The following is a 27,825-nucleotide window of genomic DNA, read 5'->3' as shown; positions in this document are numbered from 1 at the left end:
TTTCATCTGGTGTGAATTTTTAGGACTTCATGCCTGGGAGACATCGTCTTAAGTGACCTGAGAGAACTGTTCCAAGGAGGTCGGGTGAGGAGCCAGCTTACACAGAAGTTGGCAACCAGGGGCCGGTAGTCTGAGCATCAGAAGATAATTGTTCATTAAAGAAAACCAGGTATCCCAAGTTAAAGAGTTCAGCACTTTTCTGTGTATGGGAAGACACAAGAGTCTGGGCTCACTGAAATCATTCCTTTGGTGCACCTCTGAGCTATCTGGGGCCAGCATCCTGCAATTTAATTTTCCATGTCCTGAGTTCCTCAGTCCTCATCACAGGCAGTGGCGGCCATCTGATAGCCGCCACGTCACACGTGTTTTTGTTTTTTTGTTTCTTTCCGGTGACTCAGCTGGTAAAGCATCCACCTGCAATGTGGGAGACCTAGGTTCGATCCCTGGGTTGGGAAGATCCCCTGGAGAAAGAAATGGCAACCCACTCTAGTATTCTTGCCTGGAGAGAATTCCACAGACCGAGGAACCTGGCAGGCTATGGTCCATAGGATCATAAAGAGCTGGACACAGCTGAGCCACTGACACTGACTTTCTGGATTCAGAAGCTCACATTTGGAGGGCCGGCATAGCTGATGACTGTGACATCCTTGTTTATTGACATGGCAGGCCTGATTCGTCAGATCCAAGCATCAGCCCTGCAGGGGTAGGTATCTTGTTTTTCCCGCTTTACAGAGCAGGAGACTGAGGCACAGGAGCTGGGGTTTCAACCCAGGCAGCCGGAGACCACAGCAGGCCTTTCAGCACAACCCTCCACCACACTCAGGGCTCCAAGGCAGCACCGTCGTGTTTGCCATAAATGATTGTTTCCCCCTTCCTGGCAGCTGGAGCGGAAGGATTACCTGCTGTGAAGTCAGGGCCAGGTTTTGCTGAGACACGTGGGCTGCTGACAGAAGTGTCTGTTCACCCAGCTCACTCTTTCTGGACCGGGGCTGGGAACCTGGATTTTCCTTTCAACAGGCTCTCAGATGGAGTTAAATGAACTCGAGATTTCATTAAGATAGCTATTGTGTAAGGAAACCGGGCAGTCTGGCAGAACAGGTTTTGGCTTTGTTTTGCTGTAAAATAGGTACCTATTTTAAAATCAGATGAGTATCAGTTTTGGTGACCCTCTGTCTGCAGGTGACTCACCTCTCTCCTCATCCTGCCCAGGAGGGGGTGTTCCTGTGGCCGCTGCCTGATCCCGGGTTCGCCCTGGAGGTTGTAACGGTGGTGTCTGTGTGTTGATGCCTCTGTCCTACTGTGTGTTGCTCACTGGGTTGAGCCCTTCATACCCATCATATCTCCTTCTTACAGAAACCCTGGAGGTGTGTGATGACTGAAAGCTGGGCCTTGGAGTCACCCCGAAGTTAATTTAAATCCCTGCTGGACCATTTAGTGAGCTGTGGCCTTTGTAGGTTGCAGTCCCCTCTGTAAGTTCCTGTTTCTTCATCTAAGGGTGGGCATCCTGAGAGTGTCTGCCTAACACAGCTCCTGTGAGAATGAACGAAACCATGCATATAAATACATCATGCATATAAAGTCATGACCAAATGAGCATTCGCTTTTAAATGGGCATCGGTAGCCTCATCGCACCCAAGAGAAAGTGACGTTCAGAGAAGGGGCATGACTTGTCCCCAAATCGCAAAGCTAGTTAGTGGTGGAGATGAAGTAGTCGGGGAGGGGGGTGGTCTGAACCCAAATCCTGGCAGCAGTAAGCGATGAACAAGTGGAGAGTATTGATGGTAATGGTGATATTAGTGTTATTATGACAAGCTGGCGGCTTGGGCTCCCGGGAGCCTGAGCTGATGCCGCATTGTGACCGGCGCCCCGGGAGAGTGAAGTCTGTGGCTGATGGTAACAGCCAGCGCTGATGAGGAGGGGCTGCAAGCTGGTTATTAAATACTGTCCTCTCACGCCTTGCTGTGTTCTCTGTGTGTGCCAGTGAAGCGGAGGGTCTGCAGAAGCTCCCCTGACCCCCCAGAGGTGGTGATGCTGTCCATGCCTGAATTTAAATACCCAGCATACGTATTCAGAAATACACACCAGGAGCCCACCAGATCTCCCAGAGACGTGTGGGACCACTTGACTTGATGGTAATAACAATGATGACAGAGAGGCAGTGTGTGTGCTGGCGACAAGTGTAGACTGGGAGAGTCGGCTCCAGTCCTCGGCTCAGAGCCTGGCTCCAGCGAGTTCCCTAACCTCTCTGAGCCTCAGTTTCCCCATCCATAAGTGGTGACAACAAGAGTACCCACTGCTCAGAGCTGGGGTGAGGAGGGAATGAGATAACGCTTGTAAAGTGACTAGTGCATAACAAAACCCATGACAACATTCAGTCGTTGTTTGGAAAGATGGGTCTGTCCCGGCTCCCAGGGAGGCTGGGGTCACGTGTGTGTGTGGGCGGCGGGAGGTGAGCTGATCCGAGGCACTGTGTTCATACTGTGTATTCTTTGAGCGCAACATGGTGGCAACTTTGGCCTCTGGCCCCACCTCTCGGGAGAAAGGAAGCACGTAAAGACCTGGCAGGTCCCACAGGCGAGCACCCGAGTCCACCACCCCTGCCCTTACCCTCCCCTGCCCAGCTGACCCCAGCACACATCTGACCCCTCTTTTGATGTGTCCAAGTTCTGCTGCATCCTGGGAAGAAAACCAAGTGCTTAGTTGTGACACTGGCCTATTTCCTCTTTTGTTTAAATAAAAAAATGGTGAGAAACCTTCCCTTCTCGCATTCCTGCACTGTCTCCTCTTGCTCTCCCTCAATTTCTTAGGAATGAAGTCACCCAAGATATAAATAAAATGTTCTAAATAAAGCTCTGCTCTACCGCCGCATAAGACGTATCTGTGTATGTATGTGACTGTCAGCCAAAATAAATTAACCTCCAATGGAAGTTATTTTCATGTAATTAATTATTCCTGTATCAGCTGAAAGAGCCAGGTGCACCACTGATGTGCTTCGCTGGGACTTCTCAATGAACTTTTTAAGAAGGCTCCACTTAAACATGCTGATGACTGGTAATGGCAGCTATGGCTTTTGTTCTGACACTGTTTCTTGACTTGGAGCCTTCATTTCTCAATTACTGTAAACGGAAAACAAAAGAACTGACATCAGAGGCATTTTTGAAGTACAGGATGTGCTAATTAAGCGGCAGGAACACAGTATCCTCTGTCAGCTGATGCTTGCCTTCTCCAGTTTAAGAAAGGGGTCTAACCTGTTTGGGACTTTGCAGCAAAGCAGCTTGTGGTGTGGTCAGGCCTGTTATTAGCACAAGTTCTCTCTGCGCCGTGCAGTCAGAGCCCTGGCGCAGTAAGCTATCTGGATGAGCTGGGGAAACAGCAGGATGAAGATGGCCAGGTGGCTTTGCAACTTAGGGAATGAAAGTGTCCAAATAAGGACAAGTAGGGAGCTGGTGTCTCTAGTGGATTGCCTTAGGACTCTTAGCCTTTTTCTGAGGTCATTCAAGGCTGATCAAAAGAGGGACATGTCATGAAACAGGACAGAGTCAGACTCATCAACAGGCCAGAATGATGGGCCTATTTAACAAGTTGCTGTTTTCCAAAATAAATAAAATTCTGTCCTGGGGATAAGAATAATAAAAGCAGCTACAGGGTGTACAAAGGTTAACAGCCACCTTATGATCCTAACCTTTCTGAGTCATCGGTTTAAGTATGTCTCCTCTTTACAAGCAACGTGTAACTCTGTTTTAAATCCAACTTGATATTTAACATATGAGTTTAACCCAGTCACGTTTATTGTGATTACTGATATATCAGGATTTAATTCTGTCGTCTGATTTTGTATTTTTTTCTGTTTGCCATGTTTCTGCCCCCTCCTTTCTTCTACGTACTGATAAGATTTCTTTATTTTCTTTTGTTTCTTTCACTGTGATGGAAATGACAGCTTATGTTTCTGTTCTTCCTTTGTTACTCACAAAATCTTAAACATAGATACTTTTCTCAAAAGCCTAAAGGTATATAGTGTCTCTTTTCTTCTTCCAAGCAAGAAAAAGGCTTTAGCAAATTCAGCCTCTTCCCTCCCAGTTTCCATGTTTCTGTTCTATAGAAGTTCATATTTATCTTTTGTAAACACAAAAGTAGCTTTTCTTACAGTCAATAGTTAACCAAGATTTATCAAGTTACTTAATGATGTTTTTGTTCACTCTAGTTTCCTGTGTCCCACTCCTTCACCTTTTCTTTCTTTTCTTTCTTCTGGAGTACATCCTTTAGTAGCTTTCTCATGTGAGGGTGGGGCCATCTGTGGAAATAAACTCTATTAATCATTTTATATGTGAAAATATCTTTAGTTTGATGTCACCTCTGAATGATAGCTTATCTGGGTATATTATTCTAGACTGACTTTTTTTTTTTGCTTAGTAGTTTTATGTTTCTTTGTATCTAATGTTGCTGATGAGATTCTTCCTAATTGTCTTTGCTTTGTGGGCAATCAGTACCCGCTCCCTGGCAGCTATGAATCTTTTTCTGCTTATCCTTAATACTCTGCAGTTTCACTAGAATCATCTGAGTGAATTCATTTGTATTTATCCTACTCAGCACAAGATGTGAATTTTCTAATTAAGGATCCAATATCTTTCTGCAAAAATAAACTTGAGCAAATGGAAAGACATTTCTTATTCTTGTACAGGATGGCTCAATGTCATGAAGATGTCAATCCTTCATAAAAATACCATTTTTTTCCCCCCTGCAACTACACAAGTTGATTTGAGTACTCAGATAGAAAGATAAACATGCAAAAATAGGAAAGCCACAAAAAGGGCAATAAAGGCTAATGACTCTTCTAGATATTAAAACACATTATATAGCCTCCATAACTAAGAGTGTTGTTTTGGTGCATAAACAGGCAGAAAGAACAGTAGGAAATTGTTCAGAAATAGATACAAGGACATATGAATATTTAGTATGTGGCAAATGTGATATCTCAAATCATGGGGGATAGGACAGACTTCTTTTTTTTTTTTTCAAGTATAGTTGCTGTAAAATATAGAAGTTACAGGTGTATAATACAGTGATTCACCATTTTTAAAGGTTATACTCCATTTATAGCTATTATAAAATATTGGGTATATTCTCTGTAGACTATATCCTTGTGGCTTATTTTACAAGCGTTTTGTTTGTACGTCTTAATCCTCTACCCTGATATTGCCTTTCCCCCTTTCCCTCTCCCCACTGGTAACCACTGATTTGTTCTCTAGATCTGATCTGTGAGTTGACTTCTTTGTTACATTCATTAGTTGGTTGTGTTTTTTAGATTTCACATATAAGTGATATCATACGTATTTGTCTTTCTCAAGACAGACTTTTAATTTTAAATAAATAGTTTTGTGATATGTATTTGGCCATAGAATCAAAACTTAATCCATTTCTCATATAACAAACTAGAATAAATTCAAAATGGATTAGAAGTCTAATGTAAATAATGAAACTGCACAAGTGTGTGTGTGTGTGTGTGTTTTTTTTTTTTTGATTATGGATGAATTCCTTTACAACTTGGCTATGGTGAAACTCTTTCTCATTATGATGAAAAATCTAGATATAATAAAAAGATTGGTATATTTGACTGCATAAAAAATATACTTTTTATGATTAAAAAAACCAGTGTAAGCCGAGTAAAAACCAACAAATGAGAAAGTAGGGGACAGGAATATAACTTACATTTCAGATAAAGGGTTAATATTCCCAAATATAAAAAGCTTTTTAAAGGGAGGGGTGAAAGCCCGCAAACTTGACTGAGAAATGAGCGAAAGATATAACCATATATTTCATAAAAATCAATGCACAAATAGCCCTTTCAGACAAATGAAAAGGTATTCAACTTTACCCTCAATAAGATACATAAAACTGCACTGAGGTATCATTTCTTATCTTTCATTTTAACAAAAATTTAAGAACAAGTGGGTAACCCTCTAGGGGAAGATGTATGCATGCCTGCTAAGTCATGTCTGACTCTTTGCAACCCCAAGGACTGTAACCTACCAGACTCCACTGTCCATGGGTTCTCCAGGCAAGAACACTGGAGTGGGTTGCCATGCCCTCCTCCGGGAGATCTTCCCGACCCAAGGATCAAACCCAAGTCTTCTGCATCTCCTCCACTACAGGCGGATTCTTTACCCACTGAGCTACCTGGGAAGCCCCCAGGGGAAGATGTAGTGGGGTGCAGAGTGACTACTCCCTGAAGGGAATTGGACAGTATTCAACCAAATACCAAGCACCTACTCTGTGACTCACCAGTCCTACTTCAGGAGCTCACCCTGAAGACACAGCTCCACAAATATGAAATGACTTGATGTAAGGCAGTTACTGCAGTCTTGTTTCTAATGCCAAGATATCAGGGACAACCTCATTACCCATCCATAGAAGATGGATTGGATAAACTAGGAATGCAATAGATTACTAGGCAGCTAGAAAAAACAGTGTGGAAAATCCGTAAGATAGAGTGATTTCCAGAATATATTAAGTAAAAAAAAGCAAAGTTCGAAAGACTGTTATAATATGCTGTATGTACGTATGTATTTGATTTTTTTTTCTGTAAAACAATACAAGGAACAAAAGCAAAAGTTAATGAAAACATTTACCTAAAAGGTTTAGGGGACTGCGATAGGAAATGAGATTTCTCTGAGTATAACTTTTTACAGTTGGGTTGTGTAGCTATCATATTTATTTTGTTATTTCTTTGAGTCGTGTCTGAGTCTTTCCAACTCCATGGACTGACACCTGCCAGGCTCCTCTGTCCATGGGATTCTCCAGGCAAGAATGCTGGAGTGGGTTGCCATTTCCTCCTCCAGGGGATCTTCCCAACCCAGGGATCAAACCCACGTCTCCTGCTTGGCAGGTGGATATTTTTTTACCACTGAGTCACCTGGGAAGCCCCACCATATTTATAATTGTCTTTTATTCACACCCCTTCTCTCTCTGTCTCTTTTTTTTGTGGGGTCAGGGGGTGGGGGTGGGTCTTTGTTATTTCTCCTGCCTTTGCCACCTTGAATTAAGCATTTTGTGTGATTCAATTTACTCTCCTCTATTAGTATGTCAATTATATTTCCTTTAAGAAATGTCTCATTGATTTCAATATATATTTACAGCTAGTCCAAGTCTACCTTCAGATAGCACTACACTACATCCTTACAACAAAGTATTCCCCATTTCTGTTATAGCATTGGTGTCATGCATTTCACTTCTCTGTTAGTTGTGAACACCCAGTTCATTGTTGCTATTATTATTTTGAAGTTATCAGCTCAATTAAGAATAATAAAATATTTTGAAATTTTATCTTATTTCTTCTCCACTGGTCTTTCCTTCTTTATGCAGATCTGAGTTTCTGCTCTAAAAATCATTTTACTTCTCTCTGAAGGATTTCTTTTTAGCCTTTCTTAGCAAGGTGGGTTTACTGGCAATAAATTCCTCATTTTTTGTTTGTTTGAGAAAGTGTTTCTTCTTAATTTTTTAAGTATAACTTCGCTAGATAGAGTTTCAAGGCTGGAAGTCTTTTTTTTTTTTTCTTTCAACACGTTAAACATTCCACTCCATTCTTTTTTGCTTGCATGGTTTGTGAAGAGATCTGTGAGGTAAATTCTCATCTCATTCCTCTACAGGTAAGTTGTTTTCTTTCTCTGTCTTTGAAGGCTTTTCTCTTTGTCGCTGATGTTCTGCAGTTTGAATGTGATTTACTTAGGTGTAGATGCCTCGGTATGGATCCTTCTTGGCGTTCTCCTGTAGTTGTAGTTTGGTGCATGTCATTAATTTTGAAAAATCATCAGTCATTATTACTTTAAATCTTCCTTCTACTTTTCCTGTTTCTTTTCCTGTTGTCCCCATTACACAAAATCTTGTGCGGTCTGTAATCATCCCACAGCTGTTAGGTATTCTGTCCCTCGTTGTTCTTTCTCTTTGTATTTCAGTTTGGGAAGTGCCTTCTGACATTTCTCAGGCTCAGTGGTTTTCCTTGACCGTGTTCGGTCGACTGACTTGCCCATCAGAAGCACCCTCCATGGAGCTGTCCTGGTGGTCCAGTGGTTAAGACTTCGCCTTCCAATGTAGGGGATGTGGGTCTGATCCATGGCTGGGGGACTAAGATCCCACATGCCTCATGACCAAAAAAGCAAAAACGTAAAACAGAAGCACTGTTGTAACAAATTCAATAAAGACTTAAAAAATGGTCCACATCAAAAAATCTTTAAAAAAAAAATCCTTCATTTCTGTTACTTTTTTTTTTTTCCCACATTTCCCGGTGATGCAAGCAGAGAGATGAAAATGCTAATAATGAATTTCATCTCTGCTTACATCACCCGTCTTTTGTTGCATGTTACTGCTTTTTCCATTAGATCCCTCAGCATCTTAATCATTGTTATTAAAACCCCCAGCCTGGTAATGTCAACACCTGTGTCACACCTGAGTTTGATTCTGGTGCTTGTTTTAGTCTTTTCAGACTGAGTTCCCCTCCCCCTCCCCGGCCTTTTATCATGCCTGTAATTTTTTTTTAAAAGTCAGAACATGGCATATCAGGCAAGAGGAGCTGAAGTGAGTCGGCTTTTGCGTTCATTGTGAGGTTTTCTGTTTACCGGCTGGAGGTTAGGCTGTGTTAATGCTTGCAGCAGCTTCAGTGTCAGAGGCTTCCGTTGCCTCTGGTGTCCTTGCTTTTTTTCTCCCTGTGTCTCTGAGTTTCCCTGGAAACTTCTTTTCAAATAGAGTCTGTGTCTTGCAGATTTCTCAGTTGTAATTCACTATGATTATGCCGGAGCCCTACTGATGTGGTGGTGAGGCGCTGGGGAGCGGAGACATTCTATCATCTTATGATTAAATCTCAGGCCTTTTTCTGTTTGGGTTTTGGTTGTTTTTTGTTTTTCAGGGGACCTGAGTCCGTGGGCCGCAACCTTCAGAAGTCTTTACCAGCTGTTTTCCTCTCAACTTACGTGAGACAGGGAGGCTAGAGTTGGCTTCAGCTGTCTAATTGACCTTACCCTATATCAGACAGGGTCTGGAAGTTTCCTTTGAGAATAGGCCTGTGTGGCTGAGAAGTAAATGTTCTGGGTGTAAATAAAAGATAAAACTTGTGTAATTGGGGGGCCCCCAAAACTGGGCCCTCAGGAATTTAAATTCTCCAGGAGCTGCTGTTCCCCATAAGCTGTTTTCCTCTGTATTCACCCCTCTCTCCAACCCTCAAAGCAGAGGTTCACCCTGTGACCTCAGTTCCATGAGGGATCTAAGGAGAGTTGTTGCCCAATTTGTTCAGCAGGTTTTCTTCTTGGGCTGATGGGAGTGATAACTTGGGAGGATGGGAACTGACAGTTGGAAATCAGGTTCCCATTTTCTTTTCTGCTTTCTTACAGGCTACGTAACCATTTGTTTTTTCTATTGCCATTTTGTTATAGTGCCTGTGACGAAGGCATCTCTTTTATAGATTTGTTCATTGTTGCTCTAGGTATTATGCTATGCTTACAAAATATTTAACAGTCTGCTGGTATCTATATTTCAGCAGATTGAACACATGTAGAAATTTTACTTATTTTTAATATTCCTTTATCCTCCCCTATTATGATAAAGCAATCTTGGAGAATCACATCAGTGTTGCAATTTTCGCTTTAACCATCAAGCATAATTTGGAGATTTCAAGAGGAAAAGTCCACTGTGTTTTGTTATTTCCTTGTGTTCTGAGACTCCTTCTTTTATCATTCCCTTTCTGTTTATAAAACTCCCTTTAGCTAGTCTTTTAGCATTGTTCTACTGGTGACAGATTCTTTTAGTTTCTAGTCATTCCAAAAAGTCTTGATTTTTCCTCCATTCCTGCGGGAGTTTTCCCTGGATATAAAATTCTGAACTGGCAGTCCTTTTCTTTCAGCACTTGAGAAATGTCGTGTCACCGCTCCTGGCCTCTGTGGTTTCTGGTGGGAAATCCACTCTTGTCTGAATTGCCTTTTCCCCTTTAGATAAGGTCTCATTTCTCTCACTGCTATCAAGATTTTTTTTTCTTTTCCTTTTTTCTTTTTCAACCAAAGGGTTTTCATAAATTTGCTTATGATTTCTTTTAGTATATATGGATTTCTTTTAGTATATCCTGTTTAGGGTTTACTCAGCTTCTTGAATCTGTCAATTTGTGTCTTTTGCCAAATTGGGGAACTTTTTAGCCATTATTTCTTTGAAGACTTTTCCAGTCCCGCCCATTTCCTCCTCTTTTTCTGGAACTCAGATAGCATGAATATAGATATTTTGTTACTGTGCGGCAGGTTCCTCAGTCTCTGTTCTTGTTGTCTATTTTCTCTGTTGTTCTGATTTGTTCATTTTAATTCTCTCTTCACATTCACTCTTTCTGTCCTCTGCATTCTTCTCTTAAGCCTATCCACTGAGGTTTTTATTTTGATTATTGTATTTTTCAGTCTTTAAATTTTTATTTTAAAAATTGTTTTCCATTTCTGTGCTGAGACTTTCTTATATTTTCACTTGTTTCAAGTATGTTCATAACTGGTCACTGAAACATTTTATGATGAGTGCTTTAAGATCTTTGTCAGAAGTTCTAACATCTGCATCATCTCCATGTTGGCATCTGTCGTAGTTTGCCAGGGCTGTCACAACAAATTACCTTAAACTCGGTGACTTGAAGCAGCAATATTTATTCTTTCGCAGTTCTAATGGCTAGAAGTCTGAGATCGAGGTGTTAGCAGGACTGGCTCCTTCTAGAGGGTCTGAGGGAGAGACTGAGGGATGCTGGCGGCTGCCAGCATCCTTGTCACTCCTTGGCTTGTAGGTGCAATTTCTGCCTCTGTCTTCATATGGCTTTCTTCTTTATCAATCTCGCTGTGTCCTTACTCCTGTAAGAACAGGAGAAGTGCGTGTTCAGTCATGTCCAACTCTTTGTGACCCCATGAATTGTAGCCCACCAGGGTCTTCTGTCTGTGGGATTTTCCAGGCAATCATATAGGAGTTGGTTGCATGCCCTTCTCCAGGGGATTTTCCCAACCAAGGGATTGAATCTACGTCTCCTGCATTGGCAGGCAGATTCTTTACCACTGTGCCACCTGGGAATCCAATAAGATTAGGAGAGGAATCACCTACATGCATGGCGATTTCATCTGGACATCCTTAACCAGGGACATCTGCAAAGACCCTATTTCCAGATACTGAATTGAAAGTGTTAGTTGCTCAGCTGTGTCTGACTCTCTGTGATCCCATGCACTGTAGTCCACCAGGCTCCTCTGTCCTTGGAATTCTCCAGGCAAGAATACTGGAGTGGGTTGCCATTCCCTTCTTCAGGGGGATCTTCCCAACCCAGGGATCGAACCCAGGTCTCCTAATTGCAGGCATATTCTGTACCATCTGAGACCCCTGGGAAGCCCATTTCCAGGGAAGTCATATTCTGAGGTTCCCGGTGAGCATGGACTTCGGGGGGATGCCCTTCAACACAGGACAGCTCTGCTGATTCACCTTTTCTCATTTGAGTTGTCTTGTTGTTCTTTATATGATGAGTAAAACCCGATTGAAGCGTGACATTTCGAGTGTTACGTTATGAGAGCCTGGGTGTTATTTGAGCTTCTGCCTTAGTCCGCCTTTTCTAACTCCTTGAGCTGCTGGCGGGGTCCTCCCCGTGTTGCCCCCAGTGGAGGCGGGGGGAACGCAGGTCTCCCACTTGGCGTGCAGTGACATCCGAGGGAGAGGTGTTCCTCGGCAGAGCCGGGGAGCGGGCTCAGGCTCCCCAGCAGCCACCACTGCGGCCCCGGCTGGTGGGCACGTGGCACTGCCTCACCCCTTTCTGCGTGGTGTCCACCGTCATCACGCGAGGGGGGCCTTGTTGCCACTGGCCGATGCCGATCGGTCTGATTCTCCTCTTGGCTCTTCTGACGGCACTGCAGCAGGGAGGTGGACGGTCGTGTCATCCTGCCGGGCATAGGTGGGCGTTCAGGCCCCGCCCCGTGGTCTCCAGTGACACCGTGGGGTGGGGCCTCATACCCTTCAGTGGGGCTGAAAGTTCCGGCTTTCACTCGGCCTTTGTTGGTGGACTGCTGAGCACAGGTGGGGTCACTGTCTCCTGTGACGTTTGCCTGCAGTCGAGCAGCTGTTGTCTTAAAATTTTCTTTCTAGGCTGCCCCTTTCCTGGTTCATTAGTTAGAGAATGCTGGCTTTCCTTGGGATTTTTTTTTTTTTTTGGTCTGTGCCTTTTGGTGCTCCCAAATCGCTGGCTTTCCCAGTGGGATGTACAAGGGATAGATGAAGCAGAGGGAGACTGAAGCACTCAGAGCTGCGTCTCATTCTCCTTTCCTCAGACCTCTGCCTTCCTCTCTTTACCTTTCAGCTTCCTTCTGTATTTGTTTTCAATATGATGTACAAGGTTTTGGGAAAAAGTCGATGAATTCTATCTTTCTGTGAGTGGAAGTTCCTATTTCCAGGATTTTTTTATTTTTAAAAATCTTGCTTTTTTCACTCACTCTTATCAGCCTCATTACCTTGGTCATGTTCAATGGGTATCATTCTTTTTATCTCTGAGGATTGTAATCATACTTATTTTAAGTCCATTTCATGTTACTGTCACATTTTCATTTCCTTGGGATTGATGAATTTGTTGCTCATCTCCTATAAGACATGCTTTGGAATTTTCGTTTGAAAGCTCATCTTGAAGTTCTGTCTGTTTACGGGTACATTTCCCCTCCCTGGGATCGCCCCACTGTGACCAGCAGTTTTGCAGGGGTGTCCACCAAGCCCATTGGGTTTCTGAGTAACAAGGGGGCTTTTACTAGGGGCTTGGGTTCTTGCTCCGCAGTGACATTGAGCAGGTGTGATTTGACTTAAGCTCCACCGGTGCCTCTGCTGGTTCCTGTCACCTCTGGCAATCACCCTGGGCCACAGAGGCAGTGTTTGAACTCCATTCATGGATGCAAATGGCCTCCCCAGACTGGACCCCCTTCTGGTATACATGGAGACCGTTTTCTGTTCTCTTTGTCTTGCAGGATTTAGCTCCCAAAGCATCTATATATTTTTGAAAGGCAGTTACGTCTTAAAATACGTTTATACTTTGTTCATTGTTCCAGTGATTTTGGAATTGGAAAGGAGGAGGGCTGTGTGGACTCACGTTGCCATTTTAACGGGACGTAGCCTCCCGCGCCCACCTGCAGCTTTGAAGACGCAGCTCAGCTTCGTGGAGGGTGGGTCGCCTTGGCGTTTGGGTTGCTCTCTTAGCTTGTAGTCAGGCTTGGCTTGATAACTGTACTAAGTCTGCATAATGACAGCAATACTTTAAAAAGATTATTGACCTATACTTTAGATTTCTCAATTGAAAAGCTTAAATTGCAAAATGACATAGTTCAGGCATGTACTACCTTGGGTAACAAAGGCAGAGAGGCCACAGAGAATCTCTGAGCATCTCTGAAGTTCCTGCTCTGGTGCACAATTACAGTATTTTTATAAAATTACAAAGAAAGGAAGAGGATGTGATATTTCTCTCTGAAAGGCAGCTTCTGTTTCCAGCACAGACTCGGGGCTCGTAATCCCCAAGCCCAGGCAGGGCTTCTGCTCTCTGGTCTTTCTGATGGTTGTTCACGTGCAGTGCAGGTGATCAGCCAAAATGCGTTTGAATGAAAATAGCGATTTCTCCCACCCTCAATCCACTTTCTTTTCTGTTCCCCATCGCCACTCCAATTTGGCCATAATTGTACCGTTCCCATAACAACAGCCAAATAACTGGATCTTTGTGGAGGGCTTACAACAGGGTTGTCCACAAAGCTGCTGGCAGTGCGGCACGGATCCTGCATATCAGTGTCTCACAAAAGAGACCGCTGTCGGGGAGAACGCGTCTTGGCAGCTCCGAGCCTAACTTGCAGCTGATGCTGCCGCTGTGTTTCTGAACAGCAGCCCATCTTCCTCCCACGTTCTCCACGGGCACGAGGCCTTCCGGTCGCCACTCCCTTGTGGCCTGCCTGGGACAGTTCAAGATGCGCTTGCAGAGACAGACACACAACAGAACTCCTCTGTGTATGTTTCGCCAAATTGCCACAAAAATCAAAGAATCACGTTCCCCATGAGGTCTCAGGGCCGTGCGGCAGGCAGTGTGGTAGCATGACGTCAGTGCCAAGAATGGAGACACGTTCAAGTGCCTCTCTGTATGGAAAGATGGAGAGAGACAGAAAGACAGAGAGAAACACATACAGGGAGAGGCAGAGACAGAGAACAGACGGAGAGAAAGAGGCAGAAAGAGAGACGGGAAAAAGAGGGAGGAGACAGACAGAGGGGGACAGACAGACAGAGGGAGACAGAGAGACAGGAGACCACGAGAGAGAGAGCACGCTTTCCTTTCCACTGAGCATCTGTGCGGTTTCAGGGAGCAGGCTCGTCGATCAAGGTGGAAGAGCTGGCTGAGTAGCAGCCCTCTTGTCCCGGCCGGCAGGTACATCAAGCCAGGTGTCACATGTCCCTGCCAAGAGCTGTCTCTCTCTCTCAGTAATAAATGAGGCAGCCACTGCAGGTAAACTGGGAGCAGAATCCCGCATTCCGTCTGAACTCAGAGCTGGGACTTTGCAAATGGAAAGCTCCCCGTCCCCTTGCCGGGGAGCTGCTGACACACGAATTGTCTTCATCCAACTCTGGGGTGGGGTGGGGGGGTTGGTGAGAAGTTGAGTCCTGCTCACCTTCAATCGCCGACTCTGGGGGTCTGGTGCTAACGACCATGTCACCCCTGGAGCTGCAGGGCTAAAAGCCTTTGGAGGGAAACTTAAGAGCCCCGAGTCTCCCTCCTGCAGAACGAGATCATGACTGATGCCTCTGGTGGCCCTGGGAGCCCAGCTGGGTGGGCCGGGGCGCAACCTGCCACCTGGCAGAAAGGTGGGCTCAGAGCTGCTGGCCTCAGCTCGGACCCTTCAGAAGGGCATTTCAGAAGCATCGCTTTAGATGAAAATTGGGCTTCCCGGGTGGCACTAGTGGCAAATAACCCGCTTGCCAATGCAGGAGACATGAGATATGCTGGTTTAATCCCTGGATCAGGAAGATCCTCTGGAGCAGGGCGTGGCAACCCATTCCAGTGTTCTTGACTGGAAAATCCCATGGACAGAGGAGCCTGGTGGGCTACAGTCTGTGGGTTTGCAAAGAATCAGACATGACTGAGCGACTAAACAACAAACAGAAGACCATGGCCCTAATGCCTTGTAGGATGTCACCAACCCACCAGGAAGCTGTCTGTGATTGTTACTTAAGAGAAATAAAAGATGCAGTCTTTGCCCTCAGGAAGCTTTAAAATTCCTCTGGGACAAAAAGTCTAAAACACCTGAAATTGTTAGTGAACAGTTGCTGCTGCTGCTGCTGAGTCACTTCAGTCGTGTCCGACTCTGTGCGAACCCTTAGAGGGCAGCCCACCAGGCTCCCCCGTCCCCAGGATTCTCCAGGCAAGAACACTGGAGTGGGTTGCCATTTCCTTCTCCAATACATGAAGGTGAAAAGTGAAAGTGAAGTCGCTCAGTCGTGTCCGACTCTTAGCGACCCCATGGACTGCAGCCGGCCAGGCTCCTCCGTCCATGGGATTTTCCAGGCAAGAGTACTGGAGTGGGGTGCCATTGCCTTCTCCCCAGCAGTCGTTAGTGAATGTATATTCAATAATGTGTTTTGGGCTGGCGTCTTAGTCCATGCAGACTGCTAAAATGAACTTACCTTAGACTGGGAGGCTTAAACAGTAAACACTTCTCCCAGTCCTGGAGGCTAGGAGTCCAAGGTCAAGATGCTGGCAGATTTGGAGTCTGGTGAAGACCAGAGTCCTGGCTTGTGGAGGGCTGCTTTCTTGCTGGGTCCTCACGTGGTGGGAGGCACGGGGGACCTCTGGGGTCTCTTCATAAGGGCACTGCTGCGTCCGGCCTCCTTGCTGGCTCAGTGGTAAAGAACACGCCTGCCAATGCCGGAGACACAGGAGATACGGGAGGGTCCCCTGGAGAAGTCCATGGCAACCCACTCTGGTATTCTCGCCTGGAAAATTCCATAGACAGAGGAGCCTAGAGGGCTACAGTCCATCAGGTCGTAAAGAGTCTGACACGACTGAGTGACCGAGCACGTGCGTGAGGGCTCTGCTCTCATGAGCTCGTCATTCCCCATCACCTTGGGGGCTGGGATTTCAACACAGAATTTTGGGAAGACATAAGCATTCAATGAGTCGCAGCTGGCATCTTTTAATAATGGAAGTGAGTGTGATGAGTAGATAGAATTGGGGAAGATTTGAGGCAGGCTATGTGGATTGAGAAACTGAATTCTCCCCCTGTCGAAGTGAGGCAGGAATTCTTCCCCTTTTCAGATGAAGACTCTGAGAGTTAAGCTAGTAAAACAAATGAGATAGATTTTTTTTCATCTTCCTCGTCCGTCCTTCTTCTCTGAGATTAGTCATTAGGCATGGAGGATGGCTCAGAATTCCATGACTACTAGTCACAAGTCCTTTGTAGGGTCATCATAAATTTGAGAGGTTGGCAGTTTTACGGGTGAGTTCAGGGAAGACGTCCTGGAGATGGGGGTGACCCTGGACGTGCTTCCTGAAGGATGAGGCCGCAAAAGGAGACGTGGCCACAGCACTCACTCATGGCTCCTGCAGAGCAGCTCTGTCGTGCCCGGCCCTGGTACGATCCTTGATGTAGATCCCAGTGCGTTTAAGAGCTCCGGGGCGCGGTGCGTTTGAATGGTTTGAAACTCCGCGTTTTGCTGATGGGAGTTGAGCACTGTGGGTTTGGTGAGTGCTCAGCCATGTGTGTGACTCGATCACTGGCCAGCCGTCTCCGCGTTTGCCAGCTCCTGACACAGAGAGGATGGCTCAGCTGAGGGAACAGTGAGTCCCGCTGACCCGTGCCCTCTGGCAGAGTCACTCTTCCTGAGTTGGACCCGCCAGATGTACATCTGTTTGAAGGCAAGAGAGGAGGCGCCTCTTCCCTCGAGCTTCTCCAAGCCGACCAAGACTGCCGGTTTACTGACGGGGCGCAGCCTGAGGAAATGGAGGCCCATGTTTAATGAATAAAACGCCGCCTGTGCAGACCTGCCCGGTTCCATGCAACACGTACATGGTGAGGGTCTCCCTCGTGGTGGGTGGTGTGGCAGGTGGGAAGGGCACAGGTGAGATCTCTGCCCTCGAGGATCCTTTTTCAGTGTTCTTGCTGCAAGAGAGTGCCTTGCCAGTCATTCAGTCACCCTCTGGCTTGTTAACCCAAGTATTTATTGAGCACCAGCTGTGTTCCAGGCACTGCGCTGAGTTCTGAAACTACAGTGTGCTGCCAAAGCAGAGAGATGCTGGGTGGCTTATTTAAAATAGTGCGAGACGTGAAGCCCAAATCTTCTAGCACTTTTTTAAAGGGCCGAGATAGTAAATGTTGTTGATTTTATTATGTGACTACTCAGCCAGATCATTTCAGCATGAACACGCTATACACAGTATGTAAATGAATGAGCATGGCTGTGTCCCAATGAAATGGTATTTACAAAAACAGGCGTCACACTGAATTTTGCCTTCTGGCTACAGCTTGCCAACCCCTGATTGCAAAACATTACACCCCCAATACCTAGAACCACAGAGAATTAGAATCAGAAGGAAGCAGATAAATCTTGAGTTCCTTGCAGAAATTGTCTCTAATTGCCATGTAATCCAGCAATTCCACTCCTGGGCATATATCCAGAAAAAACTTTAATTCAAAACGATGCACGCACCCCTGTGGTTATAGCAGCACTATTTGCAATAGTCAAGACATGGAAACAATGTAAATGTCCATCAACAGATGAGTGAATAAAGATGTGGTACAGGCATATGGTGGAATACTATTCAGCCATGAAAAAGAATGGAATACTGCCATTCACAGCAACACGGATGGACATAGAAATATCATTCTAAGTGAAGCACATCAGAAAGAGGAAGACAAATATATGATATCACTTATGTGTGGATTCTGACATATGAGACAAATGGACTTATTTATGAAACAGACTCACGGATATAGAGAACAGACTTGGGTTGCCAGACTTGAGGAGAGGGGAGGACTGGGAGGGTGGGACTCAGAGGTGCAAACTGCCGTGTGCAGGACAGACAGACAGTAGGTCCTACCGTACCGCACGTGGAACAATAGGTAATGTCCTGTGACAAGCCATGACGGAAAATAACATGAGAAAGAATACATGTGTATAACATGTATCCAGTTACCTTAATATGCATTATATATAATATGTATTCAATTATATATATTAATATGCATTATGAATATCATATATATTCATACATATGTGAATCAAACTGAGTCACTTTGCCGTACAGCAGAAATTAACACAACATTGCCAATCAATTATACTTCAATAAAATAATTTTTAAAAAATTGTCTCTAGGAAATCTCTAAGAAGTAACTGGCCAGTTCTGTTCAAGCCTAGGGAATATATCCTATGTGAATCATGTCTGGACAGTTCAGTCATTAGAAAGTCTCTACTGAGTACAGTTTGTTCCTGGATATAGAGAAACTAGTGTCTGTGTTCCACATCTACCCCAACACAGTCTGTTTAATGAAAACTCGGAAGTGACCTAAATGACCGTTAGTATAAAACACACATTAAGGCTTCCCCGGTGGCTCAGAGGGTTAAGTGTCTGCCTGCAATGTGGGAGACCCGGGTTCGATCCCTGGGTCGGGAAGATCCTCTGGAGAAGGAAATGGTAACCCACTCCAGTACCCTTGCCTGGAGAATCCCATGGACGGAGGAGCCTGGTAGGCTACAGTCCATGGAGTTGCAAAGAGTCAGACATGACTGAGCGACTTCACTCACTCATAAAACAGATAAATAAATCATAGAATATGCATATAATGAAATATCATAAGCAGTTAATAGATCCATACTTATCAGAATAGATCTCATAAAGCAAAAATTTCAGAATAATGTGAAATATTTGATGTCATTTGTACAAAATTGTAAGATATACAAAGCAATACTGGCATTATTTATGATGGCACATATATGTAGAAAAGTAAAATCAAGAATTAATGTATTTATACCAAATTTTTGATGCTAACTGCTTCCGGAGAGTGGAGGGAAATAATGGAACTGGTATAGGTGGTAAAGGTAACCTCACTTTCATTTGTAATTCTTTATCTCATTATTAAAATTTTGAAGAAAGGGATAAAAATATGGCCATGATGGGTTGCTGCTTAGTCTGTACCCTCAGTTCTCATCTTGAGAGTGCCAGGGAGCTGTTGGAGAGTTTCAAGTGGCTCTGTGACACTGTCAGAGTTTTAAATGATCCCTCTGCGGTGGGACAGGTGGACTGAAGGAGTCAGGGTTGGTGTGGCTACTGCAGGTGACACAGGGGTACGCTGGACAAATGTGGTGGTGGCGGCGGAGGTGATGGTGAGGGTGATGGAGGTGATGGTGAGGGTGATGGAGGTGATGGTGGTGGTGAAGGTGATAATGGTGGTGAGGATGGCGGGGGGGAGTGTAGACGTGATGGTGGGGGAGGTGATGGAGGTGGTGGTGATGGAGGTGGTGGAGGCGATAATGGTGGTGAGGATGGTGGAGGGGGAAGTATAGACGTAATGGTGGGGGAGGTGATGGAGGTGATGGTGATGGAGGTGGTGGAGGCGATAATGGTGGTGAGGATGGTGGAGGGGGAAGTATAGACGTAATGGTGGGGGAGGTGATGGAGGTGATGGTGATGGAGGTGGTGGTGGTGATAATGGTGGTGAGGATGGCAGGGGGGGAGTGTAGACGTGATGGTGGGGGAGGTGATGGAGGTGGTGGTGATGGAGGTGGTGGAGGCGATAATGGTGGTGAGGATGGTGGAGGGGGAAGTATAGATGTAATGGTGGGGGAGGTGATGGAGGTGATGGTGATGGAGGTGGTGGAGGTGATAATGGTGGTGAGGATGGTGGGGGGGGAGTGTAGATGTGATGGTGGGGGAGGTGATGGAGGTGGTGGTGATGGAGGTGGTGAAGGCAATAATGGTGGTGAGGATGGTGGACGGGGAAGTATAGATGTAATGGTGGGGGAGGTGATGGAGGTGATGGTGATGGAGGTGGTGGTGGTGATAATGGTGGTGAGGATGGCAGGGGGGGAGTGTAGACGTGATGGTGTGGGAGGTGATGGAGGTGGTGGTGATGGAGGTGGTGGAGGTGATAATGGTGGTGAGGATGGTGGAGGGGGAAGTATAGATGTAATGGTGGGGGAGGTGATGGAGGTGATGGTGATGGAGGTGGTGGAGGTGATAATGGTGGTGAGGATGGCGGGGGGGGGAGTGTAGATGTGATGGTGGGGGAGGTGATGGAGGTGGTGGTGATGGTGATGGAGGTGGTGGAGGTGATAATGGTGGTGAGGATGGCGGGGGGGGGGGGGAGTGTAGACATGATGGTGGGGGAGGTGATGGAGGTGGTGGTGATGGTGATGGAGGTGGTGGTGATGGAGGTGGGGGTTGTGATGGTGGCTCTGGTGGTGACTGATTGTGCTGGTGGAGATGAAGAGCAATGGAGGTCTGCAACATACTTAGAAGGTGAAATGAACAAGATTCAGTGATTCTTAGTCAGTTAGAAATGAAGAATGAGGAACAAGGACACATCAGATGTATTTTGTAGGAGGTCTGGGAATGACCTGGAGTGGCGCTCAGTTTCACTGGACGTCCGTCTCTGTCGACCTGCCTTTCGTAGTTCAGGATCCCAGTGTGCCTCGGACAGCACCATTCAGGCTCCAGAAACACCTCTGCCTTGCACGCGTTCTTGGTTGCCGTGGGGGGTTCAAGACAGCTGTACACATTCTTTGACAATCTTTCCATCAAGAGATGGGGTTTCTTTCCCTTCCTCCAAGACCTGGGCTGGCGTGTGACTGTTGTGACGAACAACTTACAGGAGGAGTGATGTGGATAACTTCCTCCCATAGCGTCTTGCCTCTGAAGAGGAATCGAGACTCGGTGACGCATGCTCCATCCGCCAGCCTGGTCCCTGGGGTGCCGTGATGCATTGTCTAGTCGTTGAGGGTATTTAAATTACTCAGTCTGAACACTCCTCCCCGTGGAAGAGCTTAAATCTCAACTCACAGGAAAATACATGAGAAGCAAGGGGCAAAAATCTGTCAGCGCTGCTCTTGCTTACTAGCCCTCAGCTCATGGAACGCTGTCTCTTGAGTGAGAGTTCGGTTTGTAAACGCGTATGCGATTTCGAGACTGCACAAAATGAGGAAAATAAGTTGATGATTTCATGTGGTGACTCTTAAAAAATCTAAAGAGTTCATTTATGTTATTCTTGTTAACAGTTTCATTGTAAAGCGGCATTTCTTCCCAGGATGAAAGCTCACTGAAACGACGCCTTCCTAGGAGCATATGTGCAAACTTTACACTCGACTAATTTTATATCCGATTAAAACTTAAATGCATGAAGACATCCTTTGGAATAATTAAAGACACTTCAATATAGGCATAGAAATGTGTCCGAGTACATCTGAAATCATCAGAGATGGAGCCGAGGAAATCAATATGGCCTTATGTCATTTTACGGTAATTTAGAAGGAAGCAGAATTTGGCTTTCAAAGGATATGCTTTTCCATTTGGGGTAAAATAAGGTGCATTCTCCATTCAAAATAAGTGCCCCGCTCGTGTACAGTTAATGTATGAAGGACAATTTATCTCCAGGCTGTTGGCGGGAAAGCAATCATTTAAGGGGCGCTGCGGTTCCCTGGGAAGGGAGCCTCGAAGACAGTTTTGATCCACTGATGAACGCTGTCTAATACGCTCCCCGAGGTACAGTTTCCCTAAATGTATTAGACTTTTACAGTCTTCCAGGAAGTGCAGTCTGGAGATGCTTCATCACACTGTATTAACTTGACAATGTAATGGACTGCTCTTTTTATTTTCATAGGAAGTGCTAGGATTTGACCTTGAAACTCTTAACCACGCTTTATAATCCTCAGCCCATCCTGGCATGGAGGGGCCCCTAAGAAAAAAGCCCTGGCAAGAATTGAGTCCGTGAGACTTTGGATTTGAAGGATGGAGACAGGAGGTGTTGGAGAGTGGGGGTCCTGGTGGCTCTGTCTGGATGGATGGGGGCAGATGAAGAGGGGAATTGAGTCACAGACAATCTGTGGGCTCTCACCTTGCGCCAGACGCTCGCATCACAGGACTATCCTGTTTGCTCCTCATGAAGTTGACAGTAGTTTTGCTCTATGGACGAGAAAACGGGCTCGGAGAGGTTAAGGAACTTACCCAAGGACACCTAGCTATTAGGTGGCAGAGCCAGGATTCAAACTCAGGTCTTTAAGAAAATTTTGTTTATATTTATTTTTCATGGGAAGACACTTATTTTAAATACAGCAGTGTGAGCATGCCAATCCCAAACTCCCAGTCTGTTCCTACCCCCACCATCCCTCCTGGTAGCCATAAATTCATTCTCTAAATCTGTGCAACTCGGGTGTTTTTGACTCAGAAGCTTGAGATCTTAAGTATGATGCTGTAAGAGGTCATGCTGAAATAAAAACTCTGCTTTTGAGGAAAGTAAGTTGGTTTGGGCTGTGTTTCTGAGTACCTTTGTGTATCATCATGTAATCTTGCCTTCACTTACCCAAGCCGATGGCTGAGCTATCCCTTCCAGATTCTTCTCTAGGAAGACAGGACCCTTCCTTGGGGGCTGAGGACAGTGTTGTTGTTCAGTTGCTAAATCGTGTCTCTTTGTGACCCCATGGACTGCAGCACGCCAGGCTCCTCTGTCCTTCACCATCAGCCGGAGCTTGCTCAAATTCATGTCCATCGAGGCAGTGATGCCTTCCAACCACCTCATCCTTTGTCATCCCCTTCTCTTCCTGTCTACAGTCTTTCCCAGCATCAGGGTCTTATTCCAATGAGTCAGCTCTTCGCATCAGGCAGCCAAAGTATTGGAGTTTCAGCCTCAGCATCAGTCCTTTCGGTGAATTTTCAGGGTTGATCTCCTTTAGGTTGGACTGGTTTGATCTCCTTGCAGTCCAAGGGACTCTCAGGTGTCTTCTCCAGCTCCACAGTTCGACAGCTGGCAATGTGCCAAGTTCTATTTCCTGCTCTGGGTCCCCAGAGCATGACATTCAGTGGGGCTGAAATGGTCCCCCCATGAAAACCTCCTGGATGCTGAGCCCATTCAGAGCTTCCTTTTGCCTCCCTGGACCAATTGGGGTTTGCTTCCAAATCCCCAGGGACATCCTAAAGTGCTTGACTCTGTAGAGACCAGTGCCTCTGGATGGTTGAACTGAGATCCTGAGGGTCACGTCAGAGGGGGCCCTTCACCATCCCCTGGTGGGTGTGGTCTTTGGCTGGAGGCCGTGTCCCGGTCCATGGTTGGTGCTCCCAAATTTGCTTGCTTCTGCAAGCCATAAAGGCTTTTAATTACTGAAGAATGATTCCTGCGTCCAGCCAATTTATCAGCCTCTGGCAAGAATGAAGAGTCAACTGGCTATGAATCCTACCTGATTACTAATAAGAACTACATAAAATGACACCAGTGCTGAGGGATGCTCTCGCTTGGGCTCCAGCCAGTGCCGTTCTGGGTGGGCCGACCCCAGCTGAAGACAGCGCCTGCTTTCCCTGGTGCAAGGCAGAGGCTCCCTGGAGGCACCTATTCACAGGGCCGCAAAGGCTTGGGAAGCAGGCGAAGATGGTTTCCAGCAGGTCCCCCAGTGACCCCTCCCCATCCCGGGAGCAAGTTCACTCCCTCCAGGCCATCAGTCCCTTCTCGGGGTGAAGAAGCAGCAGCGCTTCTTCAGCCGGAAGCCCAGGTCTTGGTGTTCTAGGGCGCTCACAGTGTGGGTGATGTGGATTGGAGCCAGGATGCCTGGGTTCAAGTCACATGACAAATACCCCAGGTGCCCACCGGTGAGTCACTGGACAAACTGATTGTGCCATATCTGTACAACAGGAACTTGTTCATCCGTAAAGAGGAATGAAGCTCTGGTACACACTGCGACGTGGATGAACCTCAAAAACATGATGCTCAGTGAAAAATGCCAGACACAGAAGGTCATGTATGGTGTGTTTCCAGTTACCTGAAATGTGCAGAACAAGGGGGACTGTGCAGACAGACAGCAGACTGGTGTTACCAGCATGTGTGTGCTTCTTTGTGTCTGCCTCTCTTCGACCCCAGGGACTGTAGCCCGCCAGGCTCTCCTGTCCATGGAGTTTTCCAGGCAAGAATACTGGAGTGGGCTGCCATTTCCTACTCCAGGGGCAGTGGCAATGAGGAGTTACTGCTTGGTGGGTGAGAGTTTCCTTTTGGGATGACAAAGTGCTTTGGAACTAGACAGAGGTGAGGGGTGCACGACACTGGTAGCATACGGAAGGCCACTGAATTTTTCACTTTGAAATGGTTATTTTATGTTATATGGCTTTTAGTCCAAAAAAGCCAAAAGCACAGCAAGTCAGATCATAACGATGCATTAAACAAGGTTGGGAAATGTTTTCCCTTCCAGCAACGGCCAGTAAGACACCTGGGTTTGGATTCAAGGCCAGTCTGGGTTCTAGGAAAGCCATGCACTCCTGGTCAATGTTCAGACAGCTGGCCTCACCCCTGCTCCCTATTTCTTCCTGCCTTGAGCACGGCTGCCCTGTCTAGGCCGGGGGTCCCCAACCTCCAGGATCTAATACCTAATGATCTGAGGTGGAGCTGTTGTAATAATAGGAGACATAAAGTGCACAATAAATGCACACCTGACCCCGTGACCTGATCCCATGACCATCCTCCCTCCTCCACCCTGCCTGGGTCTCTGGAGAAATTGTCTTCCACAAAACCAGTCCTTGGTGCCAGAAAGGTTGGGGACCGCTGGTCTAAAGTCACAGGAGCCACTCACTGTGTGGTGATGGGAAGCCCTAGAGGACCACAGGGATGTGGGCCTGCCTCTGCGTGGCGGCTGCTGAATCAACGCTAGTAAGGACCCGCCACTTGTCCTGTTACGGAGAAGAATCAGTTCTTTGTTTAATCCTCTCTAAAAAACAGCAGAAGCATGGATGGGGAACGCCAGCTGGTGGGATTTGTTCCCCATCTTTGTCTAGACTCCTTAGCGCCTATGAACATTCATGTTCATAACACCACTCATCCTCTTTCTTATATTTCTTCTCTGCGTGCGTGCTGCCTGCTAAGTCACTTCAGTCGTGTCCAACCTTTTGTGACCCTATGGACCGTAGCCCTCCAGGCTTCTCTGTCCATGGGATTCTCCAGGCAAGAATACTGTAGCGGGTCGCCATGCCGTCCTCCAGGGGGATCTTCTTGACCCAGGGATTGAACTCGCCTATCCTGCGGCTCCTGCATCGGCGGGCGGGTTCTTCTCTACTGAGCACAAGATCTGTGTTATTTCTAATTATTTATTGTTTTCCTAAAAACAATAAACACATTGAAATAAAAAAAAAGCAATTATCTAGCAAGAGCTTGCTGTGGGGCCCTCCAGAAACTCACAACATAGTGGGAGATGGATCTATGAATGAATACAGGGGTCCCTGGGGTATGTTCCAAGACCCTCAGGGATGCCTGAAACTGCAACTAGTACCAGAACCTAGTAGTATTATGTCTTTTCCTACATGTACATACCTATGGTGACGTTTAATTTATAAGTTAGGTAGAGTAAGAGAATATTTGAATTGCCAGCATCACTACTCTGGCACTTTGGGGGCAATTATTAAATAAAACAACGGTGACTTGAACGCAAGCCCCGCGATATTGTGACAGTGACGCTGATAACAAACACGGCTCTTGAGTGACTAACAGCAGGGTGCGCGGGACAGAGAGGTGACTCACGTGCCAGAGGAACCGAGCAGGGAGCAGGAGATGTCACCCTGCTACGGACAACAGCGCGCAGATGAAAACCCAGGGGTTGTCTAGTTCTCAGATTCTCCATTTAGCGTTTTCTGATCGTAGATGACCACAGGTAGCTGAAGCCAAAGAAAGGGAAACTGCAGGTGAGAGGGGACAGCTGGGTGGCAGGAGCGCGTGGTGACCACAGCACGTGACGAGTTCCTGTCGGGGCTGCTCGGGAGCCCAGAGAAGAGGCCTCTGAGCCTCTCGCCCAGGTGGAGGGGGCTCAGTCCAGGAAGGCCTCCTCCCTGGGCCTGAGCCAGCAGTGGGGCTTGACGAGGAGAGTCCGGGAGAAGTAGGCTGCTGGGGGCGGACAGGGTGTTAAGTGGCGTGGCCTCCGCTGGGAAGTCACCACTGGTTTGGTTTGGCTGGAAGTGCAACATGAATGTGATCAAGAAAACAAGTGTCAGCACCGTGTTTGCCACCGTCAGACCTCCCTCCACGCTGGACTTGGCCGTGCTAACCTGGCCAGGAGTGGAGCCCTCGGGGGGGACCCCAGGGCTGGCCGCACTGTTGCCCCGAGGAAGGAGAGCGGGGAGGGAAGCAGGGTGCGTTTGAGAATTAATGCAGGAGAGCAGCAGACGAGACGAGCAGCTCCCATGAGCTGGGGGCTTGAGGTGAGCGAGTTCCCGCGGGGGCTGGATTTCCTGCTGGTTGTGCTGTGGCTACTGGAGACTCAGTCTCCTTCAAGGCAGGAAAAAGAAGGGTGGATTTACCTTGGATTACAGCGAGGTGTGGGCTTTCCCTGATGGCTTAGCCTGCAATGCAGGAGATGTGGGTTTGACCCCTGGGTCAGGAAGATCCCCTGGAGAAGGAAATAGCAACCCACTTCAGTACTCTTGCCTGGAGAATCCCACGGACAGGGGAGCCTGGCGGGCTACAGCCCATGAGGTCACAAAGAGTCAGACACGACTGGGTGACTGAGCCCAAGATGCATTGTGAGGTAAGATAGGGAATGGAGGTGAGGTGGATGGCTAGAGGGTCCCACCATGATGCCCTTGGGTCATCTCTAGCATCTAGGACTTTATCCTGATGGCAAAGGGGGACTTTTGGATCTTGAACAAATGAACCTCACTAAAGCTCACTTGCTTCTTCTTTACGATATTGGTCATAATGACACCTGTCTTAGAGTGTTGTTGTGGGTATTACAGAAAACCACACAAGGAATAGGCCTAGCAAATTTCCTGGCACAGAGTAGCCTCTCAATGAATGCTTATTGAATCTGGACCTTTGTCTGCCCCATGTCCTATTCATCTAAGACCAACCCTCTCTCCAGAGCTGATCCATATTCTGGATCACAGAATGCCCAGGATGTGAGTAACATAATATCGTGTTTTACAACCACCTTTGCTCCTTGAGCCAAAAGAGGGAGCAGACTGGACATTTTTGCGGGCAGAGGAAAAACACACACGGCCTGTGTCATTCCAAGGTTCCGACTCTGGAGCGGGCTCTTGTTGAGATCAAGGGCCTGAAATGAGTAACGAAAGGCCCAAGAAACAGAGATTAAATAGAATAACAAACATGTATTGCATGTCTACTCCCTGTGCCTCTGTGCAGTAATCTCCCTTAATCTTTGCCACGGCTCTGTGACGTAATACTTGTATGAGCGCCTCTTTACTGATAAAGAAGCAGCCTGGAGAGGCTAAGTAGTTTGCCCAAGGTCACACAGGCAAGGAAGCAGCAGGTCCAACCATCAGCCTGAGCTCTTGAGTCATCTTTCTTAGGAAAGCCAGGAAGGCTCTCTGGCAGAGGAGTGAATATCCAAAAGTGCATAAACCACAGTCCTAAACTGACCTTGACGAGAGCCTATAGAGTTAGCATTTAAAAAAAAAAAGGTATTTATACGTGCATCTTCACCCTCATAATCCATTCTGTTCAGATAAATTAACTATGCTCAGCAATGCAGAGAGGCAAGGAGCAACCCCCAATCAGATGGCTCCACGCACACGCTGTTTCTCTGGAGGGGTTTCCTGCAGCCCAGTGACTTCGAGTGTGACCACTGCAAAGTACAAACAGGATTAAA

At 46.6% G+C, this 27,825-nt stretch overlaps 1 protein-coding gene across 1 annotated transcript; it reads right to left on the bottom strand.

Moving 5' to 3' along the window:
- Positions 1–11,794: 11,794 nt before the first annotated feature.
- LOC110125613 (uncharacterized) lies at positions 11,795–26,669 on the bottom strand. The gene is made up of 3 exons (XM_070460505.1): positions 26,519–26,669; positions 25,746–25,879; positions 11,795–25,326 (listed from the first exon to the last, which is right to left on the bottom strand). Exon 3 carries the CDS (start codon positions 20,355–20,357, stop codon positions 19,251–19,253), a length of 1,107 nt encoding a protein of 368 aa, XP_070316606.1. The 5' UTR covers positions 20,358–25,326; positions 25,746–25,879; positions 26,519–26,669; the 3' UTR covers positions 11,795–19,250.
- Between the last annotated feature and the right edge of the window lie 1,156 nt (positions 26,670–27,825).

Source organism: Odocoileus virginianus, chromosome 33 (genome assembly GCF_023699985.2).
Source record: "Odocoileus virginianus isolate 20LAN1187 ecotype Illinois chromosome 33, Ovbor_1.2, whole genome shotgun sequence".
NCBI lineage: Eukaryota > Metazoa > Chordata > Mammalia > Artiodactyla > Cervidae > Odocoileus > Odocoileus virginianus.
This window is presented reverse-complemented; position numbering and strand designations above follow the sequence as displayed.

Bases quoted from the DNA above. Each gene is read 5' to 3' on its own strand.
- LOC110125613 (XM_070460505.1), bottom strand. From the start codon at position 20,357: ATGTCTACACTCCCCCCCCCCCCCGCCATCCTCACCACCATTATCACC.